The sequence below is a fragment of the Pleurodeles waltl genome, chromosome 12 (genome assembly GCF_031143425.1).
Source record: "Pleurodeles waltl isolate 20211129_DDA chromosome 12, aPleWal1.hap1.20221129, whole genome shotgun sequence".
Lineage (NCBI taxonomy): Eukaryota > Metazoa > Chordata > Amphibia > Caudata > Salamandridae > Pleurodeles > Pleurodeles waltl.
This window is the reverse complement of record NC_090451.1, coordinates 273,955,137-273,969,138: the sequence shown is the minus strand read 5'-3', so window position 1 is coordinate 273,969,138 and position 14,002 is coordinate 273,955,137. Positions and strand designations below refer to the sequence as shown.

Sequence of the window (14,002 nt, the reverse complement as noted above, 5' to 3'; positions counted from 1 at the left end):
TAAAGTGTAAGATGGGCAATCTAAGGAAAGGATGGTTTAAGTAAAACCAATAAGTCACCAAACTAAGTGACAAAGTTTCTGGATCAAATCGACAGCATTTCCATAACCAATCTCTGATGACTCCCCTTGTCATGGGTTTTTATCCCTTTTTCGTTGTACATTCCCCTAAAACTTAATGGGTTAAATGTTGCACTCCACTATCTTTAGCCAATGGAAAACAGATTGTCATTAAATCTTTCACCCCACATTAATTCACAGACAGTTTATTGGTCCATATGATTGACGTCTTCAGAGGTAGCACGTCCGGTATGATTTCATCCTTCTGTAATTCTTTGCACATCTTTTGGTCATTAGCTCCATTGTCTGTACAGGTTTGAGCGACCTTGTACATTACATTAATCTACACTGTTGCTTTTTGCTAATACTTTTCTACAAGCAATATGAATTTCATGAGAACGGATCTACTATGGTTACATTCAGCTTCTAGTTTGAAGAAAACAGGGGGGCATGTCCTTTTGCGAGTCAGCACACTGCATATTTTGGAAAAACACATTTAATATGAGAGCCAGGCAGCTTAACTTCGGCTCATGCTAACTTAAGGCCTACAAGGTTTATTAGCAAAAAATGTCAATAACATAATCATTAATAATTAGAATAAAACTATTTAATTACAATAATTCATAAATATTAGTCATTTTCATTAGTCCACGTAGACATTGACGGCCACTCCCCGTGGTCACATTTTAGATGCACGTTTTAGCAAAACCTAGTAATACATTTTCTAAGCGGCATTATCACACATTAATTCATAAACTTTTCATGTTAATATAGATTAAATAGGCTACACTCTCTCAGTACTATACGCTACAATAATGTTTGAGTGACATGCGTGTTATATGTAAGAACTGTTACAGCTTCGTTTTTTATGTTGTTTCTTCATCATATCATGGCTGCTGTAATGTATAGCTTCCTCTAATGCGGTCTACCTAATGTCAGTGTCCCAACACCCGTGGGTCATTTACAATAATTCATATGTCTTATGTAATGATCTATTTCTAAAAGCGCTCTAACGTGTCTGGGTAATGCAACAATATGAAAAGACGCATACATGCAGTCTTGGGCAAACTGTGCTTTGAATTGTTTGTGTTTGTAACCCTTTCATTCATTTACTAAGTGTCTGTGGGGGTGACCTCCAAAGTCACTGTGTTAATTTTGGTTTCCAGGGAGCATCTGGATCGCTGTCATAACGTTTCAGAGAGGATTCGGGTTCTTTATACAGTTCTTTGTGTGAAAGGTCAATGACTCTCTCACCAGTCTGTGAGGTCTAATCTGAATGCATCATGGTTACTGCATATTTGTCCATTTTACTTTGCTTGGTCCCTTTCTCTCCTCTGCACCCATCATGACGCTTAAGTCACAATGCTTCCTATCATCATAGTGGGTGTGCTTCCGACCACCCTATCAACGGTCCCTGATGGCAGTACTCACAGTTGTTGACCATGGCACGTAGCACAGCCAACTTCTTGCCACCCTACCGCCTCCCAGTTTCCCCTACTGTGTGTCTTGCTGCCTCATCTGTCGCTACGTGATATGGTAGCTCCGGCTTGGTAAGGGACCATCACTTGTGTCATGTTTGGGTCTAGTGGTTCAACCTAGTTTGCAACACAGAAGTAGGAGCAAGTCCACTAGTATACTTATGTGCATTCACTCACTTGCATGCTTGTTTCATGCAGTGGGGGGAGCGGGAGCTGTGTGTGGGGCTTCAGCCAAAGAAATGTCACCAAAGAACACAATAGTGTGGGGAATTAGAGATTCTTACCCCCTCTGTGGCCCACCAGGTCCCAGTATTGTGGTTTGGGTGGAGTTTATGCTCAACTCTTAGTCCGAGGGCATAGTTTGCTGTGGTGCTCTGGAATATCCAGTATCTGAGGTGTGCCCCTCTATTTGCTCCAGTGTATTCATCATCTCCAAATGCTGCCTCCAGCGCCTGGGTCCCAGCTGCAGAATTCATTATTCGTCTCCTGCCTGTGGTACTGCTCTGGTGAACCATGTCACCTCTGTCACTGAAGTGCGGGTGAACGGGACAGTGTCCCACCCATTTGGGCTGTACAGGGGGACGAGACCACTGGCTGCTTGGGTACATCAGGATCCCTTAGTATATGGGATAAGAGGAAAAGGGGAATGGGAGGAACGAATCTCCCTATATACCGACGACATTCTGCTCTACGCTGCGAGTCCAAGAATTATGGTAGACAGGCTGCTCCATATCTTTCAAATGTTTGGCAGTTACTCTGGATACCAAATTAATTGGGACACTCATTGGTTTACCTGCTCACGGGGGGGGCGCCCTGGAGCTGCCTGCGCGGTGTGTCGCCCCATTGGCAATGGAGGGGTTTGGCTACCTGGGTATGTATGTCATGTGAAGCGTGTCCAGGTTCGTGGAAGAAAATCTACTGGTACAGCTGAGACACCTCCAGGCAGATGTCTCACACTAGAGGGGCCCCTCAGTCTCCCTAATGGGACGCTATGTACTCTTTAAGATGATGGCCATGCAGTGTTTGCTATTCAGCCCGCAGAGTACCCCATACAAGGTGCCACTTGGACTGTTTCAAAATATAAATAGTGAACTAAGGAAGCTCCTCTGGGATGGGGGTAGCTCGCACATCTTCCTGACTAAACTCCAGAGGGGAATGTTTGAGGGGGGACTGGCGGTTCCTGGACATACATACATACTACTGGGCAGCACAATTGTGCATAATTAATGTCTCAGTGTTTGGGGCAGGAGAGGACCAGGCATTTAGGGTGGACAGAGAGGCAATGGGACCTGAGGGCGTTGAGACGCTCCTCTATGGAGACAGGCGGTTGGGTTGACTCCTGGTCCATACGCAATCTGTGGTTAGAGCTTGGAGGGCGGGAAGGGAAACTCGCCAACAGAACCCCACTATGGTCCGGTGCACTGCTGCAGGAGGTGGGGAAACTCCAGGGATTTTGGAAATGGGAGCTCATTGGGATAGAGTCCCTAGAAGATGTGTGGAGGGGAGAACATTATTGACGTTTGAGGACCTTGAACGTGAGTACGAGATGGGGCAGTAAGAGCGCTTTGGGCTGTTGCAGCTGGGACACGCACTACATAGGCACATGGTGGAGGGAGAGGAGCTGCCAGAGTCATCCCCTCTGGAAGATAGACTTTTGACAGAGCCTTTGACAGGCAAGGCTATCTCCCTGATCTACACAAAAATTATGAACAACTCCCCAGACCCCCTGAAATCTTTACGGGCCGCCTGGGAAAACGATCTACAGGGAGTGCAGAATTATTAGGCAAGTTGTATTTTTGAGGATTAATTTTATTATTGAACAACAACCATGTTCTCAATGAACCCAAAAAACTCATTAATATCAAAGCTGAATATTTTTGGAAGTAGTTTTTAGTTTGTTTTTAGTTTTAGCTATGTTAGGGGGATATCTGTGTGTGCAGGTGACTATTACTGTGCATAATTATTAGGCAACTTAACAAAAAAAAATATATACCCATTTCAATTATTTATTATTACCAGTGAAACCAATATAACATCTCAACATTCACAAATATACATTTCTGACATTCAAAAACAAAACAAAAACAAATCAGTGACCAATATAGCCACCTTTCTTTGCAAGGACACTCAAAAGCCTGCCATCCATGGATTCTGTCAGTGTTTTGATCTGTTCACCATCAACATTGCGTGCAGCAGCAACCACAGCCTCCCAGACACTGTTCAGAGAGGTGTACTGTTTTCCCTCCTTGTAAATCTCACATTTGATGATGGACCACAGGTTCTCAATGGGGTTCATATCAGGTGAACAAGGAGGCCATGTCATTAGATTTCCTTCTTTTATACCCTTTCTTGCCAGCCACGCTGTGGAGTACTTGGACGCGTGTGATGGAGCATTGTCCTGCATGAAAATCATGTTTTTCTTGAAGGATGCAGACTTCTTCCTGTACCACTGCTTGAAGAAGGTGTCTTCCAGGAACTGGCAGTAGGACTGGGAGTTGAGCTTGGCTCCATCCTCAACCCGAAAAGGCCCCACAAGCTCATCTTTGATGATACCAGCCCAAACCAGTACTCCACCTCCACCTTGCTGGCGTCTGAGTCGGACTGGAGCTCTCTGCCCTTTACCAATCCAGCCAAGGGCCCATCCATCTGGCCCATCAAGACTCACTCTCATTTCATCAGTCCATAAAACCTTAGAAAAATCAGTCTTGAGATATTTCTTGGCCCAGTCTTGACGTTTCAGCTTGTGTGTCTTGTTCAGTGGTGGTCGTCTTTCAGCCTTTCTTACCTTGGCCATGTCTCTGAGTATTGCACACCTTGTGCTTTTGGGCACTCCAGTGATGTTGCAGCTCTGAAATATGGCCAAACTGGTGGCAAGTGGCATCGTGGCAGCTGCACGCTTGACTTTTCTCAGTTCATGGGCAGTTATTTTGCGCCTTGGTTTTTCCACACGCTTCTTGCGACCCTGTTGACTATTTTGAATGAAACGCTTGATTGTTCGATGATCACGCTTCAGAAGCTTTGCAATTTTAAGAGTGCTGCATCCCTCTGCAAGATATCTCACTATTTTTGACTTTTCTGAGCCTGTCAAGTCCTTCTTTTGACCCATTTTGCCAAAGGAAAGGAAGTTGCCTAATAATTATGCACACCTGATATCGGGTGTTGATGTCATTAGACCACACCCCTTCTCATTACAGAGATGCACATCACCTAATATGCTTAATTGGTAGTAGGCTTTCGAGCCTATACAGCTTGGAGTAAGACAGCATGCATAAAGAGGATGATGTGGTCAAAATACTAATTTGCCTAATAATTCTGCACTCCCTGTAGGAACACTCAAGGATGAGGATTGGATGGAGGCAGTACAGAGCCAGAGGGAGATGGCCATAAGGGCCCATTCCCGTCTCAAACAGTTGAGGGTTCTCTATAGAGCATATTACTCCAGAACACTATTGCATAGGATGGGTCATACTGACTCCGACCTGTGTGCCAGGGGATGTGATGCAGTGGGATCCGTTTTCTACAACCTGTGGGCTTTCCCAGTGATCAAGGAGTACTGGCAAAGGATAGTACGGATAATGGGTAAAGTAGACGGGCTGACTATACGGCTGGAGGCGAAATGGCTACTACTGGGCATTATGGGAGACAAGGGGTGGCCCAGACACTTGAAGATTTGGTTACAATTGGCGGCTGGTGTGGCTAAGCAAAATATTGCACGGGGATGGGGGGGGCCAGGGACCCTCCGCGGCCTGATGATTGAGAGAGGGACTTAGATTGGTGCCAAAGGGCGGAGCAATTCATATACAAAAGCATGGGATGCAAGAAGAATTATGAAAAAATATGGTCAAAATGGGTTACATACAGAGACACAACAGAATAGCCTGGAAGAAGTAGTTATCAATTGGACCCCCGGGAGGGGAGGAGTGGTAGGTCAGGGAATAAGAGATGGTCTAGGTACAGTGGTCGTGTAATGTTGGTTGATTGCCAGGTAATATTGTGTACCTTGTCTGAGCTACTATTACTATGTAATTGACACAGGTTCCACTTTTATGCTGAGCTCTGTTTGCAATAAAAAGATGTAAAACAAAAAAAAAAACCTGTCACTGGAGTCTGGGAATCAACACGCAAGTCTAGGCCACACCGATTTTTTCCTAGCTTGCAGCAGTTTAAGTACGCTTACTTCACCTCAACAGTCTTTCAATTCTTATCACCACCTTATGTCTCAATGCTGTTTTGTGCCGGGTTTTGTGCCCCTGGAGCGGGATTTAATAGTAGGTTGATGGAGCCTCTCTAGGAAGCGTCCATTTTCTCTGGCGCTCGGCTCCCCTCCTCCCCCAACACTTCTAATGTTTGTCCTTTTAAAGTGCTATTGCCACCATAACTAGTTCTGCCTATTTTAGTTTTACTTTTCTAGTACACCACTTCTGTAAGATAACCCTTTCAAATATAAATGTAATCACATGCATTGTCACATTCGCCTCAAGAAAAGTATGGGCATAACACACACACACACATATATATATATATATATATATATACATGCATATATATTTCAACTTTAGTCCTAATTTATCCTGTGGACTCTGAATGATGGCTTGTTGAGCCACTTCATGGCCCTAGTTGGAAACGCCGTTGGTAGACTGAGTAGACATGGCCATATACAGAAGTCATCAAGGCAGCATAAATATTAAAATCTAGTACTCATGCCTCATTGTCTAACCCCTATCACTCGATGGCGCATCCTCCACACATCATTCTGCTCTCAATAGTCATACAGGTTCTCTTCTGTCCTAGCTTCAGCTATTAACTGTCTTAACATAAAGGTTGATCTACCAAGTTCTATTTAAAAACACATAGGGAAAATGTACACTGTCAGAATGTTGACTACACTTAAATATCTTCTCATACATATTTTGACCAACTGTATTCCATGTAATACAGGACTTGTATAAATTGCTGTTTTGATTGCAGTCATGGAAATCTTTTTACAGCGTGTATGGTGACCCAGATTAGGCCCAAAAATATGTATGACAGTAATCTTCCTATACACTTTACAGTCTGACACAACAATATGACATCCATTGGGGTTAGTAATTTGCATATTTGGTCTGAACATAAATGACTTCTAAAACAATGTCCCACACAGCGAGAGTGAGAGGAAGCCTCATGTACTTGTAGATGCTTCAAAACCGGCCCTTATTAAGTACAACTCTGTAATTTTTGACAATTCACCATGTGTTCGTCAGTTTTATTTGGACCGTTCAAGCTTCAATCTTTCAGCCTGTTGATGTCCGTTATGTCACTCTAGTAGTGGCATTTTCAAGGGATATCATCAAGATATAACAATCTTCTAATTAAATCTATACAAAATAATGCATATGCAATGCATCTTGCGTTCTTAACAGTAATAACACAGTGCTGTTCACATCAGTCAGTACAACAGAATCCATTTCATGTACCTCAAAAATAAATTTAGCTTAAGTAGGATCAGATTCTCATTTAGCTGCAGAGTCCAGTGGTGGGTGGGGGGTTGTCTAGCTATGCAGTTCATCCTCTGTAAAAATATTCTTAACATGGCCAGGTACTGCAATGCAATAGATTTTGTGCTATTAAATGACTCTGGATTAAAAAAGGAAATCCTGGAGTATTGTATGGTATAGACCTTCAGTTTTTTTTAGGTTGAGCTTTCGAGACCTGTTGTATATACTTTTTTATATACTCCTTTGTGGGCTTACAGCCTGCCCACTTTTTTTTCATTAGTTTGTTTCAGTGTTCTTAAAAATCCTTGTTCGCCGGTGGTCATTACTTCCTCTTTGTCCTTCCTTTTTTTGTTTTTTGTTTCCTCCCACTGAGCACTTCTCAAGTACTGTATCCTTAAGCTTTGGCTGTTTATCTGTTGTTTTGTGGGACTATTTTTTTTTTTCTTTGATTCTTGCTGATGCTACTGTTTGCCTGTATGTCCCGTACCCTCCCTGTATGTCCCGTACCCTCCCCGGGCCCCGGCCTCCAGTTCTGCTTGTTTCTGTTACTACGTGGCAAAATGTAAACAGCTGTAAATCTTCTTCTTTATGTTGTCACAAATGTTGCTGCTCCAAGGATGAATATTAACTTTTTCTAGGTTGCGCTAAGCAAAAGATGTGTCAATGTATTTTGGGGTAACTCGTGTTGTCATTGCATGGAATAGTGCTTGTTTGGTTCTTTTTAGCCAGGATTTCCGTTGTGTGGTTTTCCAAAATGGTTAACTCATAAACTTAGTCGAAATTGTGTGGAGTGGAGCCCTGGAAAGCTGCATTCAGTTGTAATTCCATGCTGCATACCGGGGCACGCAGGAAAAGCTCCAAGCTAAAACCATAATATGCTGTGTGAAAAAACAGAGCAGCAAGAAACAGCCTCCCAGATGACATTGTACCAGAAAGTATTTGTCACTTCCCACAACTGTGACGCAAAGGGAAATGTGTAGGCATAGTGAATCACATGTAGGTGCCACCGAAGAGGTCCACAGCGTGCGCAAACAGTGACAAACAGTGCCTCTGCCTGTGAAATTCTCCCCCGTAGTGGCAGAGAGCTAATCTTCCGCCTATCTCTTATTACTTTTGCTTATGTGTTGCCTGACACTTACACTCCTCCTTCCCCTAGATTGCCTTTTAATGTTGCTGCACTAGAATAATAGGTTATGCAGTGACTGATCTCTTTGCTTTCACGCACCTGATCCATTTCCAATGTTTTGTTTCTAATGTTTGCAAGTGGTGTCCCCTGTGATCTCTGATCTTTTTATTGTGTTTCTTCGTAGTATTCATGTGTGATGGTATTGGTAATGAGCAGTGATGTGTCCTGTTTTCGTTGCTCCCATATCTGTGATTTCCACGCCTTGCTGCTTAGAGTCTCTGGCTTATAGTCTCATGTCTGCTTTGTAAAGTAGCCTGGAGTATGTGTAAGACTAGTTTTTCTTCTCATTACAACATGGATGTACTCCTACCCCCACAATGTTTTTATATGTGTCAATATGTAAATGTAACATGAAAAATCAGTAAAGAAAAACGTATTTTGGAGAGTGTATTTTCAAAAGCAAACACTTGAGCCCCTCCTTCTCAGATGCACTGTCTACACAGGCTAATGAAAACACTGGAGAGTACCATGTGGCAGTCCCCTGGCAGCGGAAAGACTGCAGATCGCCCCTCCTTTGCACCAGGTTTCCACAGGCACCTTTCATCCTTCTGAGGCTCGTAAGGAAATACTTGCCCACATGAATGGGGTAACCACCAAAACACCAAACCAAAAATAGCTGTTGGCATGGGAGGGATACAGCTGACAGGTATTCCTAAGTCACACATGCTGGAGCAGTCTATAAAGGTTTGGCCACCTCGGGTCTGACCTTAGAGCCTTCATGTTCAATAAACATCTCTCAGTGAACCCCATACATGGCAATAGATCCAATTCAGGCAGAAGACCCTAAGGATTTATTTTAACTACCTTCCACCTGAAATGTCACTTTTCTCTGGACTTGTCAACTGTGGAAAAAACCAGGACGGTGTTGTGCCTTGTGTATCCGACAGATTCCATTTATAAATAGAATTTGAATGCAGTGTGCGTTGTTATCTACATCTTTTTTTTGTGTTTCCTTTCTAGATTGCTTTGTAATCGACACACATCCTTTCCGCCATTGTACAATTCCAAACTTCATCCAGAGCAAGGGTTTCTTGGAAGGCCTGCAAAAGGAGCTGTTGAACCTTGCTTTCCATGAAAAGTCAAATGATTTGTACAAGTTTAAACAGGTGAGTAAGCAAAAGATCAGAACACCATGACCTTGATGGTGAAAACTGTCTGAACCTTCCCCAACAGCTTGGTCACGTTTTCATAATTAAATTATTGTACGTTTATTTGGAAAAGCAGTTTAGTAATCTAAGTTTCAAGGTATGTGTGACTGTGGTTACAGCAGTCCATTGGAGAAACTGTCACAGGGGACTATAAAAAAGCATGTTGTCCCTGTTGTATAGGCTCTCTGTTCTAGTTGCATAGAAGTTATTGGAGGTTTTTTAGTGTGTGCAACTGACCAAGACCATTTAAAGCTTCTTCACTATACCCCTTGGATGTCTGAAAATTCAAAGCCATTTGCACCAGGGGAAAATGAGTCTGTTTCAGTACAAACGTGTAATTAGTGCCCATGGCTGTATAGGCTATTAGGTCATCTATGGTCTAAGAAGTGTCCCTCACCCAAAAGCAAACTTCTTATGATCCAGTACCTAACATACAAGGCCTAAAATAATTAAATTGAATACCCTGTGCAGTATTGCCCCATTGAGGTAGTAAGATCACGATTTGGTTAGTTTAAAGGAACCCAAGCGAGAGGGTAACAGAGGAAATTCTGATAAATTAATACATCTTACATAAGGTTTGTAGCTATGGCTGCATGGTTCAGTCTTAACTGGTGAACACAAATTTAATGTGAAAGGTCATAGTCCCACTTTTATCTCAATATACCAGTGAATTCCATGTCTACTAATTTAAGTACCTTTATTTGCTTACTGTATTTTCATTTCATGGAAGAAATGCTTCTGTATGAAAACCCAGATCAGATGAGGTACCTCTGAAATTGATATCAAGTCTCGTGTTGGCAGGGGTTAACAGCCCAAGTAAAATATGCTTTAAATTATAATTTTATTTAAACAAAACTTGCACTGCTGGGTGTTCTGTTTAAATTAGGAGGCACCAATATATGACTCTAGGTGTAAACCAAATTCATCACTTTTCAGACAAGGCTTCATAAACGTACCAATTTGGAGCCCAAAAAGACAAATATGCAGATCCCTTTTCAGCTAGGTATTTTTTCATCAAAAAGCTCGTATTGTTTTCTACCCTAACTAACAAAGTGTTAATTTTTTTCTGTCTTCACCCTGATATTTGTTAAGGCTTCTCCGCTTGCTGTTCTGCAATACTCCCACCCCCACACACACTTGTGTAAGCTTGCTCCTTTTAGTGGAGATGACTACGGATAGTAATTTAGCCTCCACCTTGTCTCTACCACCTAATATATGTGTTTGTCATAGTTTTTAGAGTATTTGTTTGCAAACATAAAAACTTTACTTCATAACAATTGAAAATTATACCAGGTTTAACATAATGCACCACAATTAAATACATATGCAAGCTGTTCTAGATGCATAAAGATGCTATTTCCATCATATGACATGCCCCTGTCCAAGTCTGAAAATTTACTAGGATAAAACCATAAGCTCAGTCAACAAAGCCACATACAGACATATTGATGGCATGGCAGAAGTTCTCCTGTTAGATGTCTACTCACACACTAAGGAAAATAAAATTGCCAGCAGATTTATAGGATTAGCGTTTGCTTTAGGTAAAAGGCAGATGAGCTGTAAAAGTAAAGAAGCACACAGTTCCCTCAAACTGTAGCAGGGAGTTTTTAAATGGCTAGAATTTGAAAGTACTTTACTACACATGGAAACCAAAGGAGGGCTGTCATAATTGAGTTTACAGTGGAGGGCGGAGATTTTAAATAAAGTGCATAAAATCATTTAAATGGAAGTAAAAAGGATGAAATAAGAATAAAATGCAACAGTTCAAAAGAACCTAACTGAAAATAGAATAAAGGTGTTTTAACATGTATCTTACTCAACACAGAAATGATTGAGAACTGAATGATGTATCTTACTCAATACAGAAATGATTGAGAACTGAATGTTGTAAGTATTTAGTTAAGACTGAATGTGTTTATTCTTTTTTTCTTTTTACTCCTATGTTTTTCTTTATTCCAGTACAGGACAATTTACACCCTTTCTCTAAACTTTAAGGGCCATATGTACGAAAGCTTTTTCCCATAGAAACAGAATGGGTAAAATCCTTTCGTACATCTGGCCCTAAGAGTTGTATAGTTGTAAATGTGAATCTTGGGAGGTAGGGTGGTCTAGAGATAAATATATCTTTTTTTTGGGGGGGTTTAGGATGGGGTGGGGTTGTTTTATTTTTAAAGGGGTGGGGGAAGGTTTAAGGCAGTGCGGGAGGAGAGAAGAAGAGGAAGGATTGGGAGAGGATGCGGTAAGTGGGTTTGGGGGCAGGGTTGGTGGTTCGTTTTTAGCGATGGGGTGGATTTAGGGCTTAGGGTGTGTGGGTGGTGTTGGGGTAGTTTAGTTTTTAGGGGCAGGGGTCAGGGTATTTTTTTTTTTTTTTTATTATTATTTTTTTTCTTGTGCAGGTTTGGGTGGGGGGGTCGGGGTAGTTTAGTTTTAATGGCAGGTTAAAGGTCGGGATAGGTTTTTCTTTCTTTTTTTTCCTATTTTTTTTTTTTTTTAAATGTATTTATTTTCTTTAAGGTTCAGGGTGGCTGTGGGGTATTGGGGTAGTTTAGTTTTATGGAGCAGGGGTGGGGGAGTCAGTGTGTTTTAGGGTTTAGGGCGGGTGGGGTTCTTTGGGGTAGTTTTAGTTTTATGGAGCATGGTGGGGGGTAGGGATAGGTTTAAAACTTTTTTTTAGGGCTCAGGGCGGTCGGGGTAGTTTAGCTGTTAGGGATGGGGGTAGTTTTGGGTCTCAGGCAGGTGGGAGGTTTGTATGACAGAAGCACGCATGATGTTTTGTATGCCGTTTCCACATATGCCTTTTCTAGGCATGCTTTTACAACAAAATTAGTTGTAAAGACATGCATGGTAAAGGAAAGCGTGGAAATGATGCAGTTGTGGTTCTAGCCGCATTGGTAAGGCATGCGTTGTTCTGCGTGGGTATGTCATACAACCGTTAATCTGTACACCGGGATAAAGCCAATTCTAAAGCAGTATCTGAACCTAAGTGCATGGAGAAGGGACCAGGACATTATTTATTTTGGAATAAGAACATAATACATATTTAGCAAACATCACAGAATGATCTTACATGAGTTATAAATATAAAACGATAAAAAATGATTAAAAATATTAATTGAAACAGGTAACAACTTAAACTCGATCAGGCCGGTAAGTTTGTGCTTTTAGTGCATTCTGTGTGTGTGGTCCTTTCTCCCTGAACTGGAACACAGGCAACCCAAGATCGGTTTCTCCGTAGCTGGGGCTCTTCAGTCAGGTGCAGTTTGGTTCCAGTGGCAGTGAGCACGGGACCCACATCTGTGTAGAACTGTCGCACTTGTGGCTTTTTACTGAATTAAGCAAAGAAGTGATGGGTGCCATGCTTAAATTAAGCTCCCCTACAGGGTCGGTCCGATACACACTTTGCTATGGGACGCAATCTGTACCTCACTGATGAGACCGAAGTTGGTTGAAACAGTTTTGGGGTTGCTTGTGTTATCATCCAGAGGGAGGACCTGCCAGTTTAATCTGAAGTGTGCCTATTGGAGCAGGACTGATACTGATTAGCATAACGCGGGTCTCTGTCTAGAAAGTGGGCAAAAAACAGTTGTTTGGAATGCAGCCCAGAGCAATCGCCAGTGACTGAGATTAACTGAATCATTCATTCAGTTCCCTTGCGGTTTTTGTTGTGGTATCATGCTAATCACACATGCCTTTGGTACACTCTGGATACTGGAACTCTGTTTTTTTGTATGTCAAAGTCGCTGGCTGGTTGCTGAAGACATCTTGGGGACATTCAGGAAGCTTCACTGGGAAAGTATTCCACCCATTGCTTACCATTGGTTTTGTGGTTTGTAACTCACGCCTGCTTTCTATTTGCTGGCTTTGTTTTAGGCTCACCAACATCACTACACTCTGTGCTACACCACTCTACACCCCTTCACTCTACATCACTTCACTCTGACTCTCTATGCCCCTCCACTTATGATGCAACCCTCTACTTGATGCTATACCTCTCCACTGTACACTATTCCACTCTACAGCACTCCAATCCATGACTTCTCTCAAATTTGCGTCAGTCCACTTGTCATTCTCTTCTACATCACGCTACACTATGACACTCTACACTACTCCTCAACATTTTATGCTGCTCCACTCTTTTCCATGCTACATTACTCCACATATGTATGTATATTATGTACTTTAGATCGATAAGGAGCTAGATCCTAACTTGATTACAATTATATGTTGATTTTTAAACACCTTGCAATATATCTTGTAATTTGTATAAATTTCCAGTACTTTTGCACAACTGATTGTTTTGTACATTATGTAGCATATCATGTATATTAAGCACTTTAGATTGGCAAGTGACCTGTTTTATGATAAGATGTTGATTTTTAGTGCAGCAGTAGGGATTTGCTACACATGTAATTTTCTTTTAACCTGCTGTTTTATTCTTTTTTGGATTGGCGCAAGCTGCTGTGCAACATGGTTTAAAGAAAAAACTGCTATGATGGGGGTCAACGGTAGCCACATCATAGCGGCCATTTAAAAAAAAACTTTAAGCCTGCGCTGACGTGCGATGTTTTAAAAAAAAAAAATGCGCACACACACACAGATACACACTGACAAAGCCAATAGATCTTGCATAGGCAAAACCATTGGGTTTGCCAATGC

At 42.0% G+C, this 14,002-nt stretch overlaps 1 protein-coding gene across 1 annotated transcript in view; it reads left to right on the top strand.

The window, feature by feature from the left end:
• The window catches only part of OGFOD1 (2-oxoglutarate and iron dependent oxygenase domain containing 1), a 236,901-nt gene that overhangs the window by 13,998 nt on the left and 208,901 nt on the right, over positions 1–14,002 (top strand). The window contains exon 2 of the mRNA XM_069215834.1: positions 9,159–9,304. Within this exon, the coding sequence (XP_069071935.1) occupies positions 9,159–9,304 (146 nt within the window). The remainder of the gene's footprint in view (positions 1–9,158; positions 9,305–14,002) is intronic.